The sequence below is a fragment of the Ochlerotatus camptorhynchus genome, unplaced genomic scaffold (genome assembly GCF_037179485.1).
Source record: "Ochlerotatus camptorhynchus isolate MF236.1 unplaced genomic scaffold, CSIRO-AGI_Acam_v1.1 ptg000055l, whole genome shotgun sequence".
In the NCBI taxonomy this organism is placed as follows: domain Eukaryota; kingdom Metazoa; phylum Arthropoda; class Insecta; order Diptera; family Culicidae; genus Ochlerotatus; species Ochlerotatus camptorhynchus.
In genome coordinates this window covers 3,342,360-3,366,471 of record NW_027040545.1, presented here as the reverse complement: position 1 = coordinate 3,366,471, position 24,112 = coordinate 3,342,360, and the positions used below count along the sequence as shown (strand labels likewise).

Below are 24,112 nucleotides of genomic sequence, written 5' to 3'. Positions count from 1 at the left end.
ATTTTAGGTAATTCTTAACTTGTGCGGGGTATGATTTGAGCTCAAGTATTTCAGTATGGATGGATGTTAACCATTTCCGCCGGGCCCGTATTCAGTAAAATTTTAGGAATGCAAAATCAGTAATTAAATTGATTCAATTGAAAGCAGTATTAGTTTTCCATTTGATTCAATGTAAAATTTTGCTATCTAAGAAATCGTTTGTACCCTACTTATTATGAAGTAATGACATTGGGTTGTTAGCGGAATGCTTAAATAAAACAGCAAAAAAAGTTATCTTCTATTTAATTCTACTTAAATAATTTTAGTATCCATGACTGGCCAGCGATAGAGTAGATCATATTGTTATAATAATTTATTTGGTGAGTACCATAATTCTCCATATTCCGCGCTTTTCGTAGTAGTTAACATGTATTCAATTAAATTCAAATTATCTACAATTTATAATTATTTTGGAAATTTTCAAAACTGCGCAGAATTACAGATCTTTACGGTACAACAACAAATGGGTGGAGCCACTACGTGTACTGACTATGCATGAATAATACGGACTCACTCATTTCGCTTTACGTCAAGACCGCTGTTAGATACCACACTCTTTTTTTTTTATTGAACATACAACAACGAACCAGTCGAATCAGTTGTGAATATCAAACAACGAAACAAAACAAACAAAAGTGCTTCAATTCATGTCTAATTATATTTAATCGAATTCATCACTTCACTTGAAGGTTTCAAATATTCCTAACAAGTCCTATACAAACCTTAAAATAGAACACGTAATTCAAGTCTTAGGTAACATGCTTGTCAAATTCTAGATATGTCAAAACAACCAACGATTAGAATCACTATATGGCAAAAATATCAGCAGTAATTGAAACCTAGATACTAGAAGTCCACTCCGGTGTCGAAGAGCTCCCGAAGCAGCAACGTCGCACGTCGCGGGAGTAATTTGAACACGTGACACAACGTTAAGCAATACTTGGGAATACTGATCTCCAGTTCGTTGCGACGGACACCGTCGATAATCTTCCGGGCGGCGTCCTCCGATCGGATGGTCCCAAAAGCGGATGGAATGCGCATTCGGATGTCGTTCCGGCAGTTTTCCGTCAGGACAAACGGATATAGATGAACCAACGAAATGGGAATGGTTTTAAGGAACTTTTCGATGCGCAACTCGTCCAGCACCGATTCGAATAGGCCTTGAACGGCGAACTGAGCGACGGATAGGGGCGTTTGATGTTTAACTCCACTTAGGCCTGCTACCGAAGTGAGAAACACGATGTGGCCATGATTGTTGCGTTTCATCTTCGGAAGGATCGCTTCCAGTAACTGGAAGAGTAATAGTTAGTGGTTCTGTCGATTTGAATAGCTCTTCATTCTAGTACGTACCCAAAAGTGCGAGATGACGCTCAGATTCAGCGTGGTCTGAATCGGTGGTGGTTCGGCGACGAGTGACCTTGGACTGGGAACTCCACAACAGTGGAAGAACATGGTGATGTGACCAAACCGCTTCTCGATGGCATTCGTCGTCCGGATGATGTCGTTCTTGTTCGTCAGATCACATTCGAATGCATGGGCAATGTAGCCACTGCCGTTGATGGTCTTCACTAACATGTCGTTCTCCGTAGAATTGATATCAACACAAGCCACCTTGGCACCCAGTTCGGCCAGCTGGAGCGCCAAGTCACGTCCCACGCCACGACTGGTGCCGAATATCTGCCAAATGAAAGTGGTTAAATGAGTAGTCAACATTAGGGTGGTCTAACACTTACCGCCACAATCTCTCCCGCTACGGATTTGCGCTTCGGAAGTCGAATCATCTGATAGAGTGATCGGAGCATCTGCATGGTAAAGAACACCACGATGATGCAAAAGTCCCAGACCAGGATGACGCTGGAGTACAACCGAAGGATCATGGTGACCGGTTTCCTATGACACTCGAGCCAGTTCGGTATGTAGGATGCTTGCGACTCCTGGAAGAGATACATCTTGTTCAAATTTCAACACACAACTAGCAGCTTCGTCCGAATGCATACGCCAGAGCATGCAAGGACCTTGACCCTTGCACGTAAACACAAGTAGTTAAGTACAACAAATGCATGCATTACAAAGCTTCAAATAGAAACGTCCATCTACTTACATGTCTGATTATCATTTCACGACTAGACATCTTCGAAGAGGGCTTCTTTTGTGTGTTTTTTGTTTTTGGATTAGATTGTGTTGTGAACCAGTAGAAGGAACAAGAAACGGAGAAAATTCAAACATGTATAAGCATCAGCCACACTTTGTTAGGAATGAAATAAGCGATAGCAGGAGACGGGATGGGAAATCACTAGAGCACCGACACACCGAACGAAAGAGAACGAGACAAACCGAGGTTTAATCTAATTAAGACAACAAATGCAATGCGTCATCATAGCACTTCCAAAATTTGTTTTCTTTTTTTTTCAACGACCTTTGCCCCCCACACCCTCCAATAGCTTGCTTGTGCTAAGGCAATCAAATAAATGGATTGATAAAGAGGCTACAATTGACACACTAGACAGCAACGTCTTAGGTAGAGATTGATAAGAACGGTTCAAACTCAAAGGATAATATCAATTTTTAATCGAAACAAGTTTTCAGATAAATGAACTCACCTTTCCTGCAGTTGAACGCAGGATTCCACACCTGGAGCAAAGGTCTTGGCGAAACTGAAGTCTTTTCCCTTTGGAGTAACGCGAAACAACACCGACCTTCGGCGAGGTCGCTAATCTTATAGATATGAGAATTTAAAAATAGAGATACGTACTGAAAACTGAATGCACCCAGCGTCAGCGTCTATATAGATAGTATGAAGGTATACAACAGAGAGACTTTAACCGCAGCTGTCAAATCCAGCTGATGGGTCGTTCGGGTGGTGATTTACGAATGGCCAGAGCAAAACATGTGAACGATTGGACGTCTGACAGTCGAATCAATGCTTAATTTCATAGGTGGTATGAACCAAGTATGAACATTCGTTTCATATAGGGGAGATGTGCCAGTTATGGTACTAAAACAATGCCTACTGGGGCTCCCGCAATGCTGCGTCAGCATTAAATGTGAACCCAATCAAAATTAAAGTACTGAAGTAACAGCGTCGATGTGAAGTCGGCGGTTTAAAATGAAAAACAAATTAATAAGAAGACGATTATCATACCCAATTATAGAAGGAAAATAGCTAAAAGAATAAATTGGAACTGACTCATCAAATCGATGCATGAATGATGTCTCATGAAACACGTCTCGTTATAGTGGGGTTATTAAACTGGGCACGACCATAGGTTTATATCAATAAATACATTGTTTATAAAATAATCCACCAATAAACAGCAATTCACTGTCTTTACACTAATTTTTCATAAATTTTCATTTTGCAGCGGTGAGGCAGTAACAGCGCAAATCAAACCAAGGTCGATAGTAAAGGATGGCTGACTCGCCACATGCAGGCTACATGATCGCCATGGGAAGGGATACTGATAAGATTGAGGTAAGTGGTTAGAAGTTTCTTGGATTGAGTTGGTCACGATACTACAAAATGATATAGAATGTGCTGGAAATAATTTGAAATTTGTAATGAGCTACCTAATTATACATGAAATCATTATTGAGAGTTCTGCTCTGCTTTGAATCAAATTTGAGAATTAGATAATGAAGCTTTCATATCGTTGACGTTAGCGTTGCTACTGTATACTTCGTAGATACCAGCGACATTCTAATCTCTTTTGCAATTCGCATCAAGACTGCTTTCAGTAATAATGCTGGGGAATAAACATTGGCTATTCAATAAACCGTAACTAGGGATAGGGAAGGAAATGTTGATGTAGTACTTACTTAACGAGAGGTTACCGACTCAGCGACATCCTCATAAGTGCTACGGAGTTCAAGTATCTAGAAAAAAAGTTTTAATTTTAAGTTTAACTAGCCTTTGTCATTTTTTTCAATGTATAACTTCCACATTCGTTTGAGTTTCCGAATGAGATTGAAGTTAGATTCATTATTTCAGAAAACTCAAAAAAAACAATACCTTTTTTTCTTCTTTTATAATTCTTATATGATTCCTAGTTTTTGTTGAAAGACTGAGAATTATTATTCAGATTTGTAACTTTGATTTTTTTCTCTTGCATGAAACTCCAATGACTCTAAAACTTCACCAAGAATCTGACATATTGACATATTTTTAAAGTTCTTTTAATTAGCTTGTTTTTCAACAGTCTGGCACTTTAAAGATTGACAATGTTGGATAGAGTTCTAAAGAAATTTTGAGCTCGAGAGATAATTTCAATGGGTTCTTAATAAATTTTAGGGAATTTTAAGGAGAACCTTTGCAACATTCTAAGAAGAATTTTATCAATGTTCTGAGGAAATTTTCAGGAGTGTTCTGAGGAAGGTTTCATGAAAACTTCAATAATAGTTGAATTTCAAAAGGTTTCTGAAAAATGATTATAGGTAAATCTGAAGAAATTACCAAAGGAATTGTAATGAATACAACTAGAGTATTTTAAACATATAATAAACTGAAGTGCGAGGTTTCATGAGAATACCAACAATACTATAGAGTAAATTTCAAAAGCAGATGGTGAAAATTTGAAGGAAAGGGTGTTAGAAATTTTTTTTTTGTGAATATTTATTTTTCAAATCATCACAATTGGGTGCAAAGCAAAATAAAACTGTCCACTTTGTGTAGAACTTCATTCCAGAATAGTCTAAAAGCAATCAAAAACGCATTTTTTTTCTAATTCCTAACCCAATTCCTAGAGTTTTGAAAAGTTGTGGCGCCCTGGATAAATTATTTATAAACATGTTGTATTTTTATACAAGTTCATAAAATACCGATGACATTTGCCGAAGTATGACTGAAAATTCAGTTTCGGTTAAACGATGATCGACCTAGTAATCCACACGGTATTTTAGCGTTCGGTATAATGGTGTTCATCTAATCGGCGTCTAACCTAATTCTTTATGTTTTTGTTTTTATGTTTATTGCCCCCCCCCCCCCCTCCCCCTTTCGAATCTGGGTGTGCAAACTTCAAACGCAAGGTAATTTATTATGCGGTACTATCAACCAAGGTGGTGATACTACTACATTTAAATTAGCCGTTAAAAGTGATTTCTATGAACATTTTGAGAGCGTTATGTCTTCTTGTCTGTGATCTTATCTTCACTATCGGGTAATCCGCGAAAGTACTAGCATTTTTCTCATGCACTGTTGATGTAACTGCAATAACTCTCCCATACGCCAGACGCAGTATGCGCTCTCTGACCAAAGAGCAGGGAAGTTATTTCATTGGAATTCGAAAACATATTTTTGCCATGCACAGCAAAAAAATAATTTTGATATCACATCAAAGTGGATGCACTACAATCATGTCGAAAATTTCATGTAATTTTTATGACCACATAAATAAACAAATGTAGTAAAAGCAGCGTAATGTCAGTTCATGCATTGTATTAATGATAATTTTGTCCTTTTTAGCAAGTAATATTACACCATATTTTCGACATGATTGTAGTGCATCCACTTTGACGTGATATCAAAATTATTTTTTTGCTGTGTGGTATATGACATGACTCAACTTGGTAGTTCAATGCATCTCAATACAATTTGAATAAGGAAATAGTAGATTTAATGATCAATATTATTTGAACATGCCAGATATACAAATAAGGAGTAATTGTTGAACATAAAAAAACTAGACAATTAATTCTTGTTTCACTATAGAATATGTTCAGCTGAAATCAGCCAGAAAAAGAATCCAAAATCTTGAGTGTAAGAATTTAGTAAATCATAAGTATAAGTGCTAGAGAATCATGTACATATACTACCGTTCCTCACATATACTTAGAAATTACCCAAAGTTCTTCACTAATACTTGGGCATTCAGAGAAGTCTATGCTGCCTATAATCGCATATTAGTCCCTTATGTAAACTAGTAGGCATTGAGAAAATGGCCGTCGAAGTTACGTAGTGCAATCATAGAGGTAACTCTAAGACTAGTACCAACCAATTTGGCTCTAGAACAATTTTAAACTTGTTCTGCATTATTCACATGTTGCAATCATTGAAAAGATAGCCACAGAGAACAGACGTTGAAGCTCCAAAATTTCTCTAAAAACTTGTGTAAAGATTCCTATTTGACTTAAGCGCCACTAACGGTGACTTCCCCACTTAAAAACCCTCTTTGACAACATGATGGCGCTGGCGTTGCAAAACTTACACTAGACACTAAGTGCTGGTAGCGCCAAGTGACAATTTTCAACAGATAATTTATCGATACTAGCGCCCAATTGGTCGAAAGTGATATATTTATAGAGGAAATCAGGAGATGCTAGCGGTACGTAACGGCGACGTTTCCACTTAACTTTACACAAGTTTCTGATCGAACTTGGACGTCTGTTTTCTGTACTTGAACTATGGTGCATTGCATTTCAGGATGATTCTCTGAAAAATCACAATTTCTTTATTTTATTTTAATGAAGATTTTGTATCTTTAATGAACTGAGATTGCTTAGTTATTATATAATCGCTAGCTGAGTGTGTCCGGCCTTGATCTGGATTCAATATTAGCTTGAGTCTATGCGCCAATTAAAAAAAGCATACAATATATTGTACGTGCCCCCCTTCTTATCTAAGGGGCTACCTCCTATAACCTCCGTATGCTAAATTTCGTCCCATTTGCTTGATTAGTTCTCGAGTTATGCAGAAATTTCTGTTTCATTTGTATGGGAGCCATCCCTTACAGAGGGGTGTTACTACTTATGTGTTACTTTTGCAATTGGTTTAAGGACACTATAGACGGAATCTATTTTCCATTCAATTTGTTTTACCACTTCGCATTTTTACGGGCACACATTTGACGATACTCTTAAGTGACAAAGTTCAAAATGGATCTATATGTCTGCCGCAGCAACTTTCAGATCTGTATGACTTCTGGATGATGAGATCAGTGCCAGTGAAAACGCGAAGTGGAGGGATTCCATGCATTTTCACCTTAACCAATTTCAAATCAAAAATTGAAAATAGTTTAATCGAAGCTTAGAATAATTTCCGGTGAGTCTAATGCCATGTTCAAACTAGGAAGATGTAACGTATTATAAGCTGTTTAAGAACAATTGTGATACATTGTTCTTGAATCACTAAATCCGCTTCTAACACTTTACAGCTCTTAACTCAATTTAAACCAGTTACCACAGACAAATAGACATAATCAATTTAAATGGTTTCTAGTTGATAGTATCACCACTTGTGTCGCGCATAGTAAGTTCCCTTGCGTTTGACGTTTACACACTACCGCCATCTGTTCATTGTACTACCCATCACAGTATACTCAACAGATGGCGGTAGTGTTTTAGCGACGATGTGCAGTTACCATAATAGATTTTGAGGTTTATATTTATATCTCCTTAAACTTGCCAGCAAATTTTCTTGGAATTCTCTTTGGAATTCCCTTGAAACTCTAACAACCATACCCTTGGAATCCTCTATAAAATCCCTTTGCAACTTTTATAAAGTTATATTATTTTGAAATACTTCTAAAAATTTGTTTTGAACACAAAACTTCTATCAGAAATCCCTTTTAAATTATCCCTCTATATTTTTTATTATAATCATAATTCCTTGATTTTATCTTCTGAACCTTTCTAGTAATTTAAAATTATCCTCAGAACATGGTCGTTGGGGGCGTGTGGTTCTGAATATGGCGATGAGTGTGCAAAATGTTACGAAATTGCACGCCCGAAGATCGGAGGCGAATGTCACTTCAACTTGTTTCGACTACTAACGACTCTCTGATGACTGTGTTGGGGAAGCAGCATATCCATGTACGCAATTGGTGGATTTGTTAGTTATTTCGACGGTTTTGGACAATGCTTGACACTTTTCTTTTTGAAAATCAACGGTCGTATTTCTGATCGATTGGTGATAAAATTATTGAAATTGGTTCAGGGGCAGATGAGTTATTAACGTTCAAAATCTTTCATGATTTCGTTACATGTTCCATTTTCAGTTTTCACAAAGTGTACCCCTTATATAGAAATCACAGATAGGGGTTTACTGCAGTCAGTTCAAGAACTCCTATAACCTCAAATAAAAATGTTAGATTCCGGATTCAATATCAAATAGGGACTACCCTCTAATCAACGTTTTCACTACAAACAGGGACCATTTAATTTCTTCTACAGGTAGACACCAAACTCTAAAAACGCATGGTTCGTTTTTCCCGACTTCCCTCAATATTTAAATCGTCAATTCACGATTCCGTTCGCTTTATTTAGTTTTAACCATTTGAGGGGGAATCGGGAAAATTTACCATTTCCTGAAGTCCGCCCAAGATGGGGCCATCACCATTTAATTCTCCGGACATTTTTACATTAGTGCAGCGCAAGAGTGTAATATTGATGGCGCCAATTTTTATAACCGCATGCTACACGAGGGGGACAAGTTGAGTAGATAGAAAGAAGATTGATGAAGATTCTGAAGATTTCCTGCAACAAGATGATGCGCGATGCAAGTAGATGCGAGAAATGAATGAAGATTTTACGAAGATTGATTCGCTAGTATGAGATTTTTTGAGCATCTAGAATTAAGATTTAGACGTCGCCCCCCTCGATGATATAGGAGTTTATTCAACTATGAGGGGAGAATCAGGCAAAATAAGATTTTTCAGAGGTAACTAAAAGACAGGACCAACACAATTTAATTCCTTGGATAATTTGGAATGGTTATAGCGTTGTTATAGCACTAGTTCAAGATTCCGTTCAAATTATCTAGTTTTAATTGAAGAAAGTTTGCTCTATCAGAAACTGGTGCTAGATTGCGTGAATGTATTTTGATTAACAAGAAATCCGCGTTTAAAGCCATTGACTATAAATGGTTGATCCACCCGTTTCAATTGTTGACGTAGGAATCCGCTCAAAAACAAAAGAAGTGCTCCTAGCGAATCAAATCCAATGACGTTTCATTGTGTGTTGGATGGAATTGAAACTCATATGACGGAATTGGAATCATATGAAGCAGTGTTAGACAATATCTCATCAGTTTGTGACTATTTATCATATCAAACGAAAGGTTAATAACTAATGGAAAGGTAAATAACTTAGAAGTCAACTTGATAGAAACATTAAATGTGTTGTTAAAACCACCACCATATTAGATCTTAACCCAATGTTTCAGTTTATAATTTAATTCACACGCATTACTACACTTATACTCTATTGAAATTAGGACTACAACAGCAGGGCAGTAGGCAACTACAATTGCTAGCGCAATCAAATAACAAAAAATCCCTGATATCTAGGTGATTAAATCTCGTGCAATCATTGAAATGTATGTAAACTCACATCATTTGTTTCTCTTACCCTTGCAATCACTTTAAACCCCATTTCCACGAGCTGTTTACATCATAAATCTGCCGAAGTCCAATATAAATATAAATTTATTACACTTTCCTCTCGCCTTTCATGGCACCAATCGAAATCAAAAACCACATTCTAAATGGGCGAAAAATATATGAATTTACATACGCTCAGTTCGGGTGCCAATTATCGGCTGCTCTGCGCAGAATGCAATTTCTCCCGAAACTATCGAAGAAAGCCGGATAAAAAGCTTCGGTAATACCTCTTAGCCGCCTATGGCCAACTTCGTTCCGGTGTCGAAAGGGTGTCTGTTAGGTCGGCCGACCGGTCGATCAGTGCCGTACCCTTTTGCCGCGTATTGAAATCCTCTGTACAATTATACCCTGCACAGCCAGTGAGAGTAATTTAAAATTGAGTCGAATTTGACTAAAAATTTCAAAAAGAGGAGTTACTCAGTGAATGAGTAAAATTTTCCTCGTTTCCCAGGAAAAACATTCAGGAAAAATCTTTAAATTTGTCGAACCTCTTAACGAAATTCCTTTATGAAAAGCTTTCAATTCCATTATAATTGCTTATCTTTTGACAGATACGCGTATTAGTATAGTTCTAGACTGAGCAAAGTTTTAGTAGATTTTCCTCATATTCACTAGTAACCCCACCTTTTTTTTAAATTTTGAGTTGAATTCGACTCAGTTTCTAAGCGACTCTCATCGGCCGTGTATTATTGTTGAGGAAATTTGATGGAAACCCGCACTGTGAAATTAACCTCCTCATTTGAAGGCACAAGCCAATTCCGCATCATGGGTCGAAATATGCAAGGGGTGAGCGAGAGACATATTGGCACTTTAAAAAGCTTAATTTTTTTTACCATTACCTGCCTATACCGATTCACACTTTCGCTCCTGCGGATGGTGGCATAACCTGACGCAGTCTCGTCACTGTGGTAACTGTACTGGATCCCAAATCGCGCGTAGGCTACTACATCGATGTAAAAAAAATTAAAGTTGTTTTCTGCGCACGGTGCGATTAAATCTAACATCATATCCAAACAATCATCAAATAAATCGGGTTCATCGAACTCGACACATCTTAGGCCATTTATAGACCGATCGGGCGGCTATCGGTTTTCTGTCTGTACCACTTCGGAATTCATGTTATCAACATCACCATTAGTACGATCTTCATCATCTCGAGCATACCTATATTCATATACCCGAAATATTGAAATCACCGCTCAGATCGACCGACAACGGATCCTCCACGGCCTTTTCCACTAATCAATAGCAGCATATGATTTCATGTAGCCCGCGCATCTTTGCTTTCATCTTCACGATCATTGCCAAGCTTAGCTTGAATTTTTGGCGGAGAATAATTTGTGGGCCTAGAGATTTGTAGCATAATTTACCAATTAGATTCAGAGGAATATTGTAAGAAACAAGGAAACAAGCACGTTCCGTCGGAAAATGCTACCCAACAATCGTTCAATTACTATCCATTGAAAACAAACATTGGTCCAGGCGAATTGGATTATTGAAATAGTACCGAATAAATCGTTTTTGCTGGCCACCACCTTTTCTCCTTAGTTATAATTCCACTTTAGCTGGTAATTACTGTGCGAAGGGAGCAGATTTACGTGATGAAGAGAAGTTTCTCATCGAAGTAGGCCACTGTTGCGAGCAACTGTCTGGTAGATGGGAGCAGCGGGATTACAAGAAGCAGTAAATAAACGATTACTATGATCTACTCCAGAGAGCTTCCAGCTGTATTCAAACAAAGCACAAGTAAATCATTCAGTTGGAAAATCGAATTAATCCTCGCGCTTTCGCGGTTAGCTGCGTTTTTTAATTGTTGGTGCTGTAGGAGTTAACGATTGTGGAGTTAAAGCAATGTTTATTCATTAGCCATAAACAGATGGATAGGCCACCTAAAAATCGTTTGGAAAACAAATGTTTACTATCAACGGTATGTAGCTCAAGATAATGATGTTAGCAAGTCATCACGACAGATGCATACTAAAGTTCAGTTCTAACATCTCAATTATTGTCTTTGTAAACTACCCTGTGTACCTAGTTGACATAGAACGCGCATTATCTATACAAGCCATCATTTACACCCGGTTTATCTACAGGAACGGTATCAGTGTTCACTAACCGTTCTACGGCCGCGGCCATGGTCATTCCGAGGCATAAAGAGGTTATTGGCACCCGTTGGCTCCCTTTCCATCAGTTGCAGTCGTGATGCATTCTCGATTCTCCAGAGACCCGTGCAGCTCATCAGCTCATGGTTGCTATGAAATTTCCCTAACGTACGATAAACGATCTAGGCCGACAGATGGGGCAACGATGACGGTGGTAATGACTGAGAAGTTCTCAGCCATTATCAGCTCACCCGTAATCTGTTCACACCCGTGATGCATGAAGGCGGAGGAAGAAAATAATCTAAACACTCCACTACTTTATTTCTTTGATGTTTATGGAGTTTCCAGCTGTAATCATTATCATCTCTATGCAGCAGCAGCAGCAGGGCGGAAAACAATGGTTTTCGTGATAGCATAATTTCTCTGATATGCACAGTCGGAAGAACCAGTTGCCAAGTAACCAGCTGAACTGGTTGCTTGGTTGGACTGCTGCGATGTACACGGTTTGTCGATCACATAGGCATAGCATGCCGTGATGCCTTTCATAATGGGGACTCTCGATTCTATGTGAACCAACTGTGCAGAGACGGAAGAGCCAGCTTTAAAAAATAAGGCGAGATGATTCTCACGTGGGAGGTGTGTTTGAGTGTTTGACGGTGACGAGCGAAGTAAGAAAAAGGTGACAAAAAGAGTTGCAAGATGAATAGCTCTCGGTGGTGCAGGAGAGACTTGTATGCACAGTAGACGAGGAACCCGTTGATCTTGCTGCTGCACTGCACTCTGGTGGCTGGTGAGTTCCTCGCCTTGCTCGTTATGATGATGGTGATGACGATGGAACTCGACGACCCAAGCAAATGGGAGAGAGTGAAGAGAGTTTGAGGAAACAGAAAATTAAATTCAAATCCACCGTGCAGGGTGGTGTTGAACGAGATTATTTTTTATTGTTGAAAATTGTGTTGAATATTGAATTCATCGACATCATACTGTTGATAAATTACTGAAGAGATTTTTTCATGGTCTTGCTTTGTAGCTGCGCCTTTACCGACTGAGCTAAGGAAGGCCCCACACCGCACACTTAGAAATATCTAATCTTACACGTGACGGAATACATCGTTGACATAAAGGATGAGACGTAAACAAACATGTCATGTAAAATTAAGTGCTCCGAGACTGAAAAGTTCAAAAGCTGCATTTCGCGTCTATCATGACTCAATTTTATGTCAATATTAACGCTCGTATATGTCAGTCTCAAGGAACCTAAATTTACATCATTTTTTCTAAGTGTGCAGTTCAGTCCTAAAATTGATTACATCCAGTAACTCACAAGGACTTGAATGTGAAGATAGGAGGCTGTAACCTTTATTTCAAAAAAGCTCATTGAATGAATGTGTGGCTTAAATAAAATAGGATTTTTTAAAATTAGATAACATAATTTGCCCAAAATATTGAACCAGTTCAACTCACCAAAATTGCATAGAATTATTCTTAAAATTTACTTGATATTCTCCTCACGACCTCCATAAATCCGCTTCTCAGAATCACCTAGGAATTCTTCATGATTTTCATTTCAAATTCTAATGGAATTATTTTAAAGGGCTACCCACATTAGATCCGTATGCGTTTGCGTTGACGTAAATTTGACAGTTATACAATAGATTTAGCTGTCACTTTGTCGCAACGCGTCAGATCTGGATCTAATGTGGGTGGCCCTTAAGAATAACCTAGAAATTGAATTCAGAACTTTCATTCGTCTCCTTTGAAATTCCTTGGAATTCATATCAGAATCCTTTAGGACATTATTTTAGAATTATCTTGGAATCCTGCTCAGCAACCTAAAGACTTGCAGTTCGCCGAAACAATCTCTACGCTCAAGAAGGTATGGTACGCAGCCCTCAATTTTCCATAGATGTTTCGGCGAAGACATAATTACACACTACTAAAAAGTCATGTAAATTTCGGTTCCCTGAGACCGACACATGTAAGTGGGCCTCTTGACATAAGAATGAGTTGAAAGAAACGTGAAAATCAATTCAATCAAACGTTCTCTTCGTCGACTAGCTGATGTTTCGGTTTGAGAACACTTAATTTTACATGAAATGTTTATTTACGTTCTATGATTTACGTCCAATATAAATTACGTCTCGTGTAAAAGTAGTTATTTCTAATTATTATTTTTTTATTATTCAGTTCCAACCTGGATCGGGTATCAAGATTAGGTTTGCTTGTTTTCTGACAAACGTCAGTTTGATCGTTTGTTTTTAAAACCCAGCTCAGGTTGAGGTTCGCACTGACAAAAAGTTCGGTTTCGCACTGGGTTGGAACTGGTTCCAACCCCGATAATAAACGAATTCGCTATAAGTGTGTAGCTATGGCGCACAGCTAAAAAAAGTATTGTAAATTTCCGTTACTATGATGCACATAAATGGAGCGTCATATATCATACAAGTTTAGATTATAGATCATGTAAATTTATGAGACATGTCATGCAATATTCCAGTAACGCTCCAGACCCTGATCGACGAATTTCAACGAATTGTTGACAGCGGACACAACGGTGATTGAGCAGCCATCAAGCTTGAAGCCATCAGTTCGTGAGATTTCGGAGAACAAAACTGGTAAGCTTCAACAGCATTCGATGAAAGCGGAAGGAAAGTCGCCCAGTACTCCTTGTTGACAATGCGGCCAAATGCATTTCGTTCGTGATTGCCTGTTTTCTACACGTCAATGTAAGACTTGCAACCAAACAGGCCATAAGGAGGGGTACTGCGGCTGCGTCAAGAAAGCCCCGGACAGCTCATTCAAGCCATCTCAAGAAAAGCGTTTCAAGGGGAAGAAAAGCAAGTCTTCAGCCCAAACCAGAAGTCTTTTTGTCGGGAATCAAACAAGAAAGAGGAAATTTGTAGCGACTGTTATCAACGGAGTTGCAGTTTCACTTCAATTGGATTCCACAAGTAACATTACAGTGGTTTCCGAATCAACCTGAAAAATGCTCAACCATCCAGAAGCAAAGCTACCATCAGCTGTAAATGCGTCCGACGAACCTCTAGGTCTGATCGGTGAGTTCCAATGCGAGGCCGCTATCAATAGTATGGTTGAGTGGATTGACCTGTTAAGCCTATGGTCAGTACCGTTCAATTCAATCTGTAACCGCTTGGATCTAAGGACAACTTCAAGCAAAACACGTTCAAGTTGAATCATGGGTCATTGCAACAAAACAAAGGTGGAACTTTTCCTGAAGCTTGAAGCTAAACCTGTATTTTTTCCAAGACGATCAGTTCCACTTGTTTATGCTTAGTTAACTCGTCTGCAGAATCTTGGAATCATCACACCAGTGGATTTCTCAGAATGGACAGCACCAATTGTAGCAGTTCAGAAACCAAACGGACGGGTACGTATTTGTGCGGATTATTCTACGGGACTAAACGATTCATTGGAAGCCAATCACTACATTTTCAGCATTATTGATCTCTCGGATGCCTACCTACAGGTGGAAGTGGATGACGACTCCACAGAGGATTGTTCCAGTTCAACAGGCTCGCCACAGGAGTGAAGTCAACTCCAGGAGCATTCCAACGCTTGATAGACAGCATGATTGCAAATATTCCTGGAGTTCGGTCGTTCATCGACGATCTGATTCTTTTTGGAAAGAACTTTGGAAATATGCATTTATGATTGATTATAAATCAGATGGATCTCACCAAATTCTGCCTCCGAAAAAAGAACCAGTTTGTTCACTCGCGGTAATCGAAAAAATCTTCCGCGTTGTTTTTACAACCCAACACGACATTTTGAATCACATTCGAAGTTTTTCATTTGCACTGAATTTTTGTTTGACACCTCATTCCGGAAGGCAGAACGCCAGCACCAAAAAAAGAAAAAAAAATGCCCGGTAAAACTCTTCTTGTGAGGGAGGCAAAGCACCAAAAACAAGCGAAATGAAAAACCGACCGACGCGACACCACAGCAACACAGCTACTTGAAACAAATTTTTGTCCCAGATTTTTCACGTTAATTACAATATCACTAAAAAAACTTCTTAAGACGTGATAGATCTTAATTTATACTTATCCACACGCAAAAACTAATATTTCAAGCATAACTTTTCAAAAGGACGTAAGTCGCAAAAATAAACAAATCGATATTTTTCATCTAACCGAATATAAAATACATGCTTTTCCTACGAGTTAATGAAAAACAAGGTTTGAAATTGTAATGCAATATGGAAAATATATTTAATGAATGCCCTATGTGACCTTCTTTCATTGTTTTTAAAATGGTGTTGATACACCCTCTTATTGTCAACATGACTTAACTGTTAAAATGTGATGATAACACAAAAACTGCAGATACGCTCACAGTGAAGCGTCGTATGTGAAAAAACAAAGCAACCACTATCAATCAGCAAATGCGTCAAGTTTGTATGTTTGTTTTTTGTATTTCCGACAGCAACATGCACAGCAAAAAAATAATTTTGATATCACGTCAAAGTGGATGCACTACAATCATGTCGAAAATATGGTGTAATATTACTTGCTAAAAAGGACAAAATTATCATTAAAACAATGCATGAACTGACATTACGCTGCTTTTACTGCATTTGTTTATTTATGTGGTCATAAAAATTACATGAAATTTTCGACATGATTGTAGTGCATCCACTTTGATGTGATATCAAAATTATTTTTTTGCTGTGCAAGTAAAAGGTGTATGATTTTGTTTTATCAAAAGTCTTGTCCGTGTGTGCAAAACTCGACATTTTTCACAATTCTCTTAAACGCTATCCCTTTATCCAACTTATAGCACAAACAGATTTAAAAAAATAGCATTAACTTTTAAATAGCATTTAATAATCTCATGTAGACATTGCTATCCAATGTTTCTAATTTCCTATCCAATGTTACATACGTCCTTTTGAAAAATTATGCTTGATTTGTTTGATTTGTACAATTAAAAAAATCCGAAAAACAGATGAAATCAGCGCCAGCGAAAACAAAACCAACCGTTCGCTGGCAGAGCCTACTGCGTTTTTCAGTTGAAAATCTACTCGAATATGAAGAAAAAAAAAACTATGTAAATTTTAATTAGTATGTGAGCATACTCGTAGTCTGAGTAAAATTTTCATCGATTCCTATTCGTATTCGAGACGATCAAGCTCACTTTTGAGTCATATGAGTCAAATGGGCAGGAATAAGCAAAATACCAGACATGTTCGTTGATTACCATTGATTGACATTGAAAGTTTAGTTACATGGATCAGTACATATCGAATGTTTTTTATGCGCATATAATTCTTGAATGTAGTTGTTGGGAGTTGTTCGAGAACAAAAAACCACATTTGCTGGAATCTACGGCTTATTGCATTGCGGCCTGACTCCAATGAGTGGATGATCCAGGAACATCAATGTGGATTATATGGTAAACATGATCATGATAAAGCATACTACTAGTTGAGTACTGAGAATTTCAATCGTCCAAGATGATCAGGAGCGAACACCAAGACTCCTCTTTGAAGGCATAAAAATAAAAAAAAAGTCAAGCAGCAAAATTTCAAACGACATTTTTCATGAAATCATGATCTTCTGCGAACTTTCTTTCACAAGAACCGTACACGTCTGAGCGACTGAGCATGGGAGCTTTTATTCAATAGCACCCAACAACAAACGGTAAGAAAATAAACGACCAAACCGCAATCGCTCGCTTACCGTGGAGTTTAAGAAAATTATGTGTATGTATAACTTCTTTATCTCTTCCGCTCGCGAGGCCCAACCCAGCTTCTCCTGGACTTTTTTGTCGATGATAGCCAGCCAGCTTCTTCTGCAGTCAGTCGGAAGGCACTAACCAAAGCGAACGGACGCAAATCCGAGATCCCAAACAGAGATTAGCGCCAGCAAACTTAAACCAGCAATCCAGTATTGCACCAACTCTGAGATACCTTAAATTTATCAGTGGGTGTGAAGGAAAATTAATACTTTCCGGAATTTGTGAATCTTTACTCCGGAAGGGATCTTTTCCCGATAGCCGTTTCGTACGAAAAAGGGATCGACCGAGATTGGTCAATCATAGTCAAATTTCGGTGCGTTTCGGAAGAACGTTGGTACTGTATAATTTACTGTGAGGAACGGCTTGTGCGCCCCGAAGCCAAGTGCAGAAATCGAAAATCACTGTGAAGAAAGTTCAATTACACCTGGAAAGTGAAAATTATACGTTCTTACGGTACTGCCAAGTGTGGAGCCCCAGTGCTGTTGGCCAAAGGCTAATGACTTTCCTCTGATCCAGTCCGGTCCGGGGAAAAAGAGGAAATTTCTCGTTGCATTTGTTTTGTGTGAACCCGCGAGGGAGAAAGATAGGGAGGGAAACTGAAGAAGGGAAGAACGGTCCCCGATCTTTCTTTTCACCAGCATCCCAGGTGCTGCAAAACAACAACGTCAGCAGAAGTGTAAGCGTACGGAGCGAGCTCCAAGCCGGACTAACGAGGAGACTGGAGAAGCACAGGCGCGAGCGCATTCCAAGGCGCACATCTACACAACACATCAGAGAGAAGTGGACGTGAAGTGGAGGGAAAAATAACGGTAAGAACTGAACTAGAATCAAGACATACATTCAAATCAACCTGATTCCGCCGACTTATGTGTGGATGATGCGCGTGAGGGAATGTGTAAATGGGGCGAACTGGACGGGAGAGAGCCAGTCAAGGCGGAAGGTGCTAATGATTGCGTTTTTGAGGATGTCGTGAAAATTACTGTTTTCGGTGGACTGTAGAACGTGGATTGAAAAATAGGTCAGAGCTGATAAGTGCTGCTAGGTTTCGGTAATCACCGATAGTGTTTGATTCGCTAATGTATTATCTAGCAATTTTTTAATTTGCCAGCTAGTTTGAATCTAATGGTGTTTTGCCACGAAGGGCGGGGTCAATTCCCGCTCGAACTGGGTAAAGTTTTCTCAAGCTGGAAAACTAGTTTCTCTTTTATATTTGGTGAATGACAGGGATTTATTCTTCGTGGATTTCCCATGTAGCCAACAAGACCGTTAATGGGAAAATGATTATTACCACATTAAAACGCTGGAATTCTCCAACAATCATTGACAAGTGCTCAATTACTGCGTAGCTACTCAGATTTGCTACTAAAAGAAGATTCAAGAAGAAGACTCTAAAAGAACCTTTCATGAGGATTCTAAAAGAAGCTTCTAAGGAAGATTCTAGAAGAAGCTTCTTTAGGAAGCCCATTCTAGACGCTTACTCGTCGCACCGCTCGTCTGACTAAAAAACACAGACAGACCAATAAATCAGTGTAGCTTTTTCAAAAGTTTAAGGCAAAGTTGCAAATACTAATTACAGCTTAAAAATATTTTTCGTAATTAAGAAACTATGAGATGATAATTTTTATTTATAAAAAGCAAGAAGAGGTGGTAAAGTTTGTGTATGACATATAAAATTAGTCAATTTAACTTTCAAAAGGTCACAACTAGAGATTATATGACCGCTGATTGCTCGCTCATCGCGATAGCTCATCGTTACAGAATCGCAATTTTTTTCAAGTTCAAGAGTATTCGTCGTCGTGCATCAGATGTAGCCCTCACAGCACTGTCAAAATAGGGTCATTTATTTGATCCTCTGTCGTATTTTTAGTAAAGTGAACATAGTGGCGCAGACCAGCGCAGAGATGCTTTCGAGAATGGTTGAAAACGTTGGATGAACCGGTCGTGAAGATTCACAACTTGAATTTCGGTTCTGGTAGGCATAAGGTTTCTGAGCCATTTTGTGTGCGGATCAGCATCCAAATGTACTTGTTTCTTAGGCTGTGTCCCAATTGCCGAGTTAAATTAACCTCGTAGTTAAAAGTGACAGATGGAAAGTTATCGATTAACCCTGCTATCCGAGTGTGGTTATTTCTGACAGACAAGAAGTTAGTTTTTGAGAACCGTGGCTGAGTTCTACTCGTAAACCGGTAGATCGATAGCATTTACGAACAAGGAAAATAATATTCGAAATGTCACTTTTAACTATGAGTTAAATTTAACTCGGTAATTGGGACACAGCCTTAAACTTTTCGGGTCTACTTCTTTCTTCTCCTTATGTTTGCTGTGCATCGCGAGCTATACCCTTCCCATCACGGACATAACATCAGCGCTTGATGACCGCTCATGAATATCCCTTCAATGTTAAACGAAAGGCACTACGGTTGATAATCGGCAATACGCAGGAGCTTTTCTCTACAGTACTTGCGCACTTTAGGGGTATTCGGGGTAAGACGGATAGTGGGGTTAACGGACACCTGTTTGTTTGAAGACTTAACTATTGTATAATCGGCTAAGACTGTGTTCCATTTGATTAATTTTCACCTAAATTTGACAGATGGAAAATTTTCAAATATACCTGCTAATACAGCAAACTTATTTCTGACAGATCTGGAATGAATTTTGACAAACATCTTCTCGAAAATCGGACGATCAACAAGAGAAGGATTTTCGAACAGTATAATTTATTTTCGAATTGTGTCTAATTTAAGTGAAAGTTCCAAGGGGTAATCAACTCTGCACACTGTGCCGAAACACAGCATGGCACACTATTTGGCAAACGTTGGCAAGTAGGATCCAATCAACATAATATAAAAAGACATCACTGTCGAGAGTTGACGTTTTGCCAATCGTTGCTAAGGTTGACTTCTTTGTTTACTCCATTGGGCTTCATTGGGTTCGGATTCCAAGGAAAAATTCTGTGAGTATTGCCTGCACCGGTCTACACCATGAAACTAAGTTTATCTCATCCGATACGTAGTGAAAATTCCAGCGACTCGTGGTTTCGTCCAAAATAGCTTAACGCCAACAGAGTTTTTCCACACCATGGTCGGACAAGAAGGTCGATACGAAAGTCAAGATGGCCAAAATGGATTCCCTCCAGCAATGGTTGGTCAAATGCCTGTAAGATCGTCCAATACGACGGTACGGTGCGGAGTGCGATCGGTGAACTGAATGGACAAAAATCCTCTGAACGACGACAATATTAAGCCAGCTGCGGAGGATTTTTGTTTCGTTTTACAAGGTTGTTATGCAGAACGAACGATAAAGAAGAAAAAACACATCATAGGGTGATGGGTTTTGTATTTCGGCCAGGTTTTAATCCCGGTCTTGCTAAAGGTCTTTCGGTATGAAAATTTTATCATTTTCTTCTACGTTTTTCCTTAGGTATCCTTGCCAGTCATTGGTTTCAATTGGTATGGACTTCGATGGGAAATCCACAGGACTTTATAGGGATGTCCTTACAGGTCCCAGTACTTATTGGGGGATGTCAATACGTATTAACCCAAAATATTCCATCAGGTCTGGACAATTGTCTTATACCCCGTTCACATTACAGCGTATATCACGTGATATACGCTGTCTTGCAATGATCACTCATACATCTAGTTTTCACGTGATATACGCTGTAATGTGAACGGGGTATTAGCCTTAGCGAAACACTGTAGGATTTATAGGAACAGATCAATGCAATCAAAAATGCAATTATATTCTATTCCGTGAGCACACTCCATCATCAACGATCCAATCTGCACTCTTCTGTTGCACTAGTTCGTCTCAAAAGGATCCGGTGCGATGGGTAGCCTACCAATCAATCAATCAATCAATCTCGAAAGTGCATAACGCATGACGACACTAAGTAATTTGCTGTTCGGCAAGATCCCATGGACGTGCAGATGAACAACAACAACGACAGGGTAGAGTTGAACTGCAGATGCGAAGTTTATGTGGATCGTGCACCATTTCCGAGGTATGACAGATATGAAGTGAGGGGACATTTGATGGTTTTCACTGCTGGTACATTGGCCATTGGTTTTGATCGGTGGTACCTTGCGAAAGGTATCACATCTGCAAAGAATCGTGAACTTGATATGCTTGGTTGGTTGATGGTAGGAGACCTCATAATCTGCGATACGATAGGCTTGGTGATGTCTTCGATGTTGCGTAGTTCTGAGTCGATCAGAACTGTTTCGAGGATGTTGTTTCTAGGGTGGGAGTGAACTTTCGTCCGTTCGAGTTCTGGGTTTGATTTTGTCGGGGAGCATTTTACTGGCCGCTGGTGAAAATTTCGACCACCGTCCGTTTCTTGTGGACGGATTGTATAGGTTATATTGCTTCCAGTTCCTCTTCCACTTCCCAATCCGCTTTCATTCTAATGAGAATGAAGCTTAATATTTACCATGAACCATGGTCATGAATTAGAAAAATTGAAAATGCAAACACAATCACAAAAGTCTAACTTCAGGGTTGCCAAACTCATGGGATATTGACACCTTGATTTATACAATTCGGCCTACTTCGGAATGATCGGCATAACGCTTGGCACAGCTTTCGGCACTGCCAAAACTCTTGGCACAGATTAAGGTGTGCAGAGTTGAATACCCCGTGGAAAATTCACCAAATGGAACACAGCCTAAGCCTGTGTTCCATTCGGTGGATTTCCACTTAATTTTGACACTTCGAGAATAAATTAGAATGTTCGAAAATCCCTCCGTTGTTGATCGACCATTTTTCGAGAGGATGTCTGTCAAAACTGATTCCTTGTCTGTCAGAAATAAGTTTGCCTTGACAAATTTAATTGGACATTCATCAAATAGAACACGGCCGATAACGAGATTAAATGCATTCTACAATATCAATGTCAAATGAAAAATATACATAAACAAAAAGTTATTCCTCCTACTGGTGATTTTTAAATTATAACTATATTCCCTAAGGGGTAATTTATATCACCAAAGAACCGTGATTACTAAAGACTCATAAAAAAGGACAAGCGTTCTACTTCAAGTCACAAAACAGTTTGACCTGTGTGCTCTCGTATATTTCGCAGGTAAACAATCGACAGCCAAACGTATTGCCCGAAGGCTTACGAAGTTTGACGTCTGTTCATTCGAACATCACATGTCGAATGCGCAGGGTGCGCGTCGGGTATAACAGTGATGTGAATAGATTGAACTTATGGGGCTGTTTTTCGGCTCTCAGAGTCTGTAATAAGCAGCTAAAGCGATGTTTGCGGTTCTGCTTCCCGACGTTTCGATAAAATATTCCATCTTCTTCAAGGAATTAAAGGCTTGGTTTTGTTGTTGTGTGTTTGTCTTGACCTTGTAGAAGATGGAATAGTCGAAATGTCGGAAAGTACAAAGGAATTTAAAGGAATACAAATGGATAGTGTACTCGATCCTTATTAAAAGATAATCGACTTAGAAAACTATTGAAGATTCCAACGTTGGAAAACATGTATTCAAACATGAGTAGTTCTTGTTGTAGATTGCGTAGGAGATTTCCCCTTCTTGGAAACATGAGTGGTTCTTTCGAGGTACCTTAAAACGCGGTGAAATTGATCACTAAGCCGTATCTCAACAATACTTGTTCAAGATATTGTTATAAGATAATTTGTTTAATATTTCATTAAGTAGTTTAAAATAGTAGTTTTGAAACGTTTCCCCTACCAATCTATGCATTCTATCATTCTAAATGTACAATTTTCTGAAAGTGATAAAATATGCAATTTTTAACTGTTCCTTAACATCCTATCAGAATCGACATTTATTATGGTGCTGTGTTCGGTGAAATTACTTATATTACTTAATTTTGGGTCGCTGAATCTGAACATGTAATCATATTTCGTTAAAATGAACGATTTCGTATCATAAAAATTATTTTATGTGAAAAACTGTTAATTAACATATCAGCAGGCCATTTTCCACAGAGATGACGGTGTTCCGCTGGTAAGAAGTGATAAAAATTCCCATATAGAAATAGAGAGAAGTGGTAATAATTCACTTTTGGTGCATATTCAGGTCTAAACAAGTCAACAACAATCTAACTAAATCACTCAGGGACTTTGTCGTTCGCTTTTTCCCGGATATTATTGTTAAACAAGCTACAATTATTAAAATCAGTATTTTCCCTTACATTTTACCCGCCTTACTACCAGTCCCAAAAGAGCCAAAAAATTCAAATCCAAGAGAGAAAATTTGCTCTCGCGGGCTCAATCTCTCAACATGCCTGGATATTGATGCCACACAATATGATTTCCCTTTCACAGACTTCAAAATATAGTACCTAACCCTGAAATATTGTTGGAACCCTTATTTATGACATTAGATTTTCCATCCAGGGGCGGAACTTAGCAAGTATTTTTGTCGTAAAATATGTAAGAAAGGTGGGATTCCTTATGTTAATCTAACTGCATATATAGAGGTACCTTACATGTTTTGACCGCACTACCCTCTGTTAACAATTAACGGAACTAAATGTATGCGTAATTTCCGATAGAGGTCACCATTAAGAACAGCTGTGACATCTGAAGGAAAATTAGCGTAGAAGCAGAACATTGCATTTCATAAAAACCTGCATAAACAACTTCCCCCAGAATTAAAATGGGATCAATTATTAAAATTTCGGTGTAATGATCCTTTGGCTTATCACCGATTCTTAGTATTAAACGAGATCAAAATGTGATCTAATAGCTGAATAAATTCTCTTGAAATTTTTCCATTGTTAATTAAATGCATCGCATAGAAGTAAAGTAGAAAAACTGATGTTGATGCTTTGTAGTTTAAAAATGACACAATTGACCTC

At 38.6% G+C, this 24,112-nt stretch overlaps 2 protein-coding genes across 3 annotated transcripts in view; one reads left to right on the top strand and one right to left on the bottom strand.

Moving 5' to 3' along the window:
• Positions 1 to 678: 678 nt before the first annotated feature.
• LOC135717420 (17-beta-hydroxysteroid dehydrogenase 13-like) lies at positions 679 to 2,743 on the bottom strand. 2 transcript variants are annotated; one of them, XM_065239503.1, is made up of 5 exons: positions 2,640 to 2,718; positions 2,141 to 2,185; positions 1,773 to 1,973; positions 1,390 to 1,716; positions 679 to 1,329 (listed from the first exon to the last, which is right to left on the bottom strand). In XM_065239503.1, the coding sequence occupies exons 2-5, from the start codon at positions 2,168 to 2,170 to the stop codon at positions 886 to 888; spliced, it is 1,002 nt and encodes a 333-aa protein (XP_065095575.1). In that variant the 5' UTR covers positions 2,171 to 2,185; positions 2,640 to 2,718; the 3' UTR covers positions 679 to 885. The 2 variants fall into 2 exon arrangements, with proteins under 2 accessions (XP_065095575.1, XP_065095574.1); XM_065239502.1 differs by lacking the exon at positions 2,141 to 2,185 and having other exon boundaries at positions 2,640 to 2,743.
• A 14,794-nt stretch (positions 2,744 to 17,537) lies between these two features.
• Positions 17,538 to 24,112, top strand: part of LOC135717392 (mucin-2-like) — a 30,085-nt gene continuing 23,510 nt past the window's right edge. Inside the window, exon 1 of the mRNA XM_065239453.1 lies at positions 17,538 to 18,081. The gene's annotated coding sequence lies outside the window, so the exon portion shown is untranslated. The remainder of the gene's footprint in view (positions 18,082 to 24,112) is intronic.